Here is a 2660-nt window from a genome sequence, read left to right as displayed (position 1 = left end):
TTTTTTAGCTGAACTAATCAGTAATACTGTTCACAGCTCATCATCGAATTTGAGCCTTCAAATGTTAAAATGATGACTCCTCAATTTAAGATATTTAAGGCTTTTTTCGGTCGCTTACCAAAAAGATATTATCCAGAAGAGCAGCTGTCACCCCCTCCCCTCTTTTCCACTTTTTAATTTCCAAACGCGAATGTTCTGGACACACATGAAGGATGAGCTGTGAACACTATTACTATTCCCGTTTCCGAGACTAAGGTATGATTGGTCAAAAAATGGCTTATCTATCCTATATATAGGGCTTTGCCCTTAAGTGGATGGATGCCCCTCTCCTGCATTTTTTCTATGGATCCCCCTAGGGTTGGGTACCCGTGGACTTGGTTCAACCAGTGAAACGTCTTGTAACTCTATTTTACTAAATTGATTTACCAAAATTGAAAATGAGTTCATCAATTGATCAACCTTATCTTACCCTATAGCTCAGTTCTTCTCATCCTCAATGAGGTCATTCCTCTATGGAAGATTTCTTTCAAATTTGGTCCTCCTAAAAATAAATTAGTGATTTTAAAACGTATTTCAATCGGATATAAAATTATGCTCCAGTTAGGTACTCCAATGTGTTCCTTGAGCCGAACTTCCCTTCACTACTTTCTGTGTATTCAGTTGTATTCAATTGCAGTCGGAGAGCACCTCGCTCAGTTAACAACAAATCCAGTTTGTTTGTGAGTACATTATTAACCATGCTGAAACCACACACTCCACCAAATACGTGGTAGGAAATGGCAACAGTAGATTCACCCCCCTGCCCACCCCAACCCCAAAGGTTGATGTAAGAGACCTAGATAAACCTATATCATACTCTTTAGTAAACTAGGGCAAGGTGCAACACTATAATCACTAAACAACCAGCTGTATCTTTACATTGATATACCCTTATCAGTCTTTCCACGCATCGACCATACATTTGTTGGAGAAATTATCAATTCGCAGTAAGTATTTTGGTCAAATTTTAAATTATGACGCTGTTTTACAATATTTTCCTAGTCCTGTGACAATGGACATGTTGCTTTTATTAGATCCTCATTCTTTCAATAGAAAATAGAACCGAGATGACCAATAAGTCTGATTTCTTCCAAATCGAGTTCTTAGGGAGTGCTTATTCCCGCATGTTATCATTTGTTGTTTTGTTTTTTAGGGGGGGGGGGGGGTGATTTAAGTCTTGAATATATGTAAATAATCTTCATAATTCGAAAAATTCTTTCAAAAATATACCAAACTAGGAATTTCTTTTCCTATTTCTAAAGATTTCTTTTCTATATTGTAGTGTTTCAAGGAGACAAGACTCGTCTTTTTAACTTTCAAAGCGGATTATTCTGGACACACATGGATTTGAAGGGTCAAATTTCGACGGTGGGCTGTGAATACTATTACTGATTAGCTTAGCTAAAAACAAAATTCGGCTCTGAGACGAGGTACGATTGGTCACAAAAATGCCGCATCTGTCCCTTGTACCTGTATCTTTATCCTCGATGTCATCAAAGATGTGCGACCATGATTGTATACGACTTTAAAAACGAATCAAAATGTTTTGATAAACTTTGTCAAACCGAAATATTTCAGTAATTTATATCATAACAAAGCTTGAAAATATTTCAAATTTTTTCATTCTTCAATGATCCAGAATAACTGCCTATTGTATATAAGTTTGTATGAGCCCGACCTTATCATTTTGAAAATTAAATAGGCTATTAGACCGTTCTAGCGCCGAACTAGATGCTTCAATTCGCTATTTTCGCTCTGCAGATTCTTTAATTTTGACTATATATTATGTAAATATCTATTGAGACCTCGAAGATTTATTGTGTGATATTTATTTATCTTTGTAGATTATGGAGAAGGAAAGGTTTCTATATTTTGGATATGCCAGTAACTTACTAAAGGAGCGTTTATTGGTTGATAAACCAGGCGCATATAAAAAATTTATTTGCGTCGGGAAATTAAAGGTAGGTTAATTTTTTTAAGGAGATGTCTCAGATAGAATCATCGCTAATTCACAAATTTATCTAATCTCTGATTGCCAGTGACTCGACTAACATAGGGATTGCTTGAGCAGTCCATAAGCCTGTACCCCTAAGGAGGACCCATGCCAGAAAAAATTCACGGGCTCCCATGCATCTAGTTGAGTCGCTGCTGATGCACTGTGTTACATATACATCATTAGGGAACTGTCTGTTTGAAGATTTTAAAGATGGGTACCGGTATTTCAAACTACAAATTCGAAACTCGTCGTAAAACCACACCAATAAATTAACTACAGCATGCATTGAAACGCTATTTTGACACAGAGCGTTCATGACGTTGAATACCGAGTGGCAAAACACCATAGACCTTCTGACTAGATACTGGAGAATGAAACTGAATCTTCAACAGGACTTATAGTCTTTACTTGGGAACAGAAATACCCTTACCCCACCCCTCGATCTAGCATATGATTATATTCGGCGTATAAAAGCTGGCAATGAGAATATTAGTTTGCTGATTGTATAACGTTGTCCATCGAGGCTCGCCTTATATTTGGTCGGATGAAAAACACCATTACCATTTAATTTTGTTTTCTCCAGAATTATAAGTTAACATTTGATAGAATTTGGCCACTACCCGGT

The 2660-nt window shown here is 36.8% G+C and overlaps 1 protein-coding gene across 1 annotated transcript in view; it reads left to right on the top strand.

Moving 5' to 3' along the window:
- Window positions 1–2660, top strand: part of LOTGIDRAFT_164302 (hypothetical protein) — a gene marked incomplete at both ends in the record, with an annotated part of 17355 nt that overhangs the window by 1848 nt on the left and 12847 nt on the right. Inside the window, 2 exons of the mRNA XM_009060798.1 lie at window positions 1322–1407; window positions 1884–2000. Of these exons, the coding sequence (XP_009059046.1) occupies window positions 1322–1407; window positions 1884–2000 (203 nt within the window). The remainder of the gene's footprint in view (window positions 1–1321; window positions 1408–1883; window positions 2001–2660) is intronic.

Source organism: Lottia gigantea (assembly GCF_000327385.1).
Source record: "Lottia gigantea unplaced genomic scaffold LOTGIsca_44, whole genome shotgun sequence".
Classification (NCBI taxonomy): Eukaryota; Metazoa; Mollusca; class Gastropoda; family Lottiidae; genus Lottia; species Lottia gigantea.
This window is presented reverse-complemented; position numbering and strand designations above follow the sequence as displayed.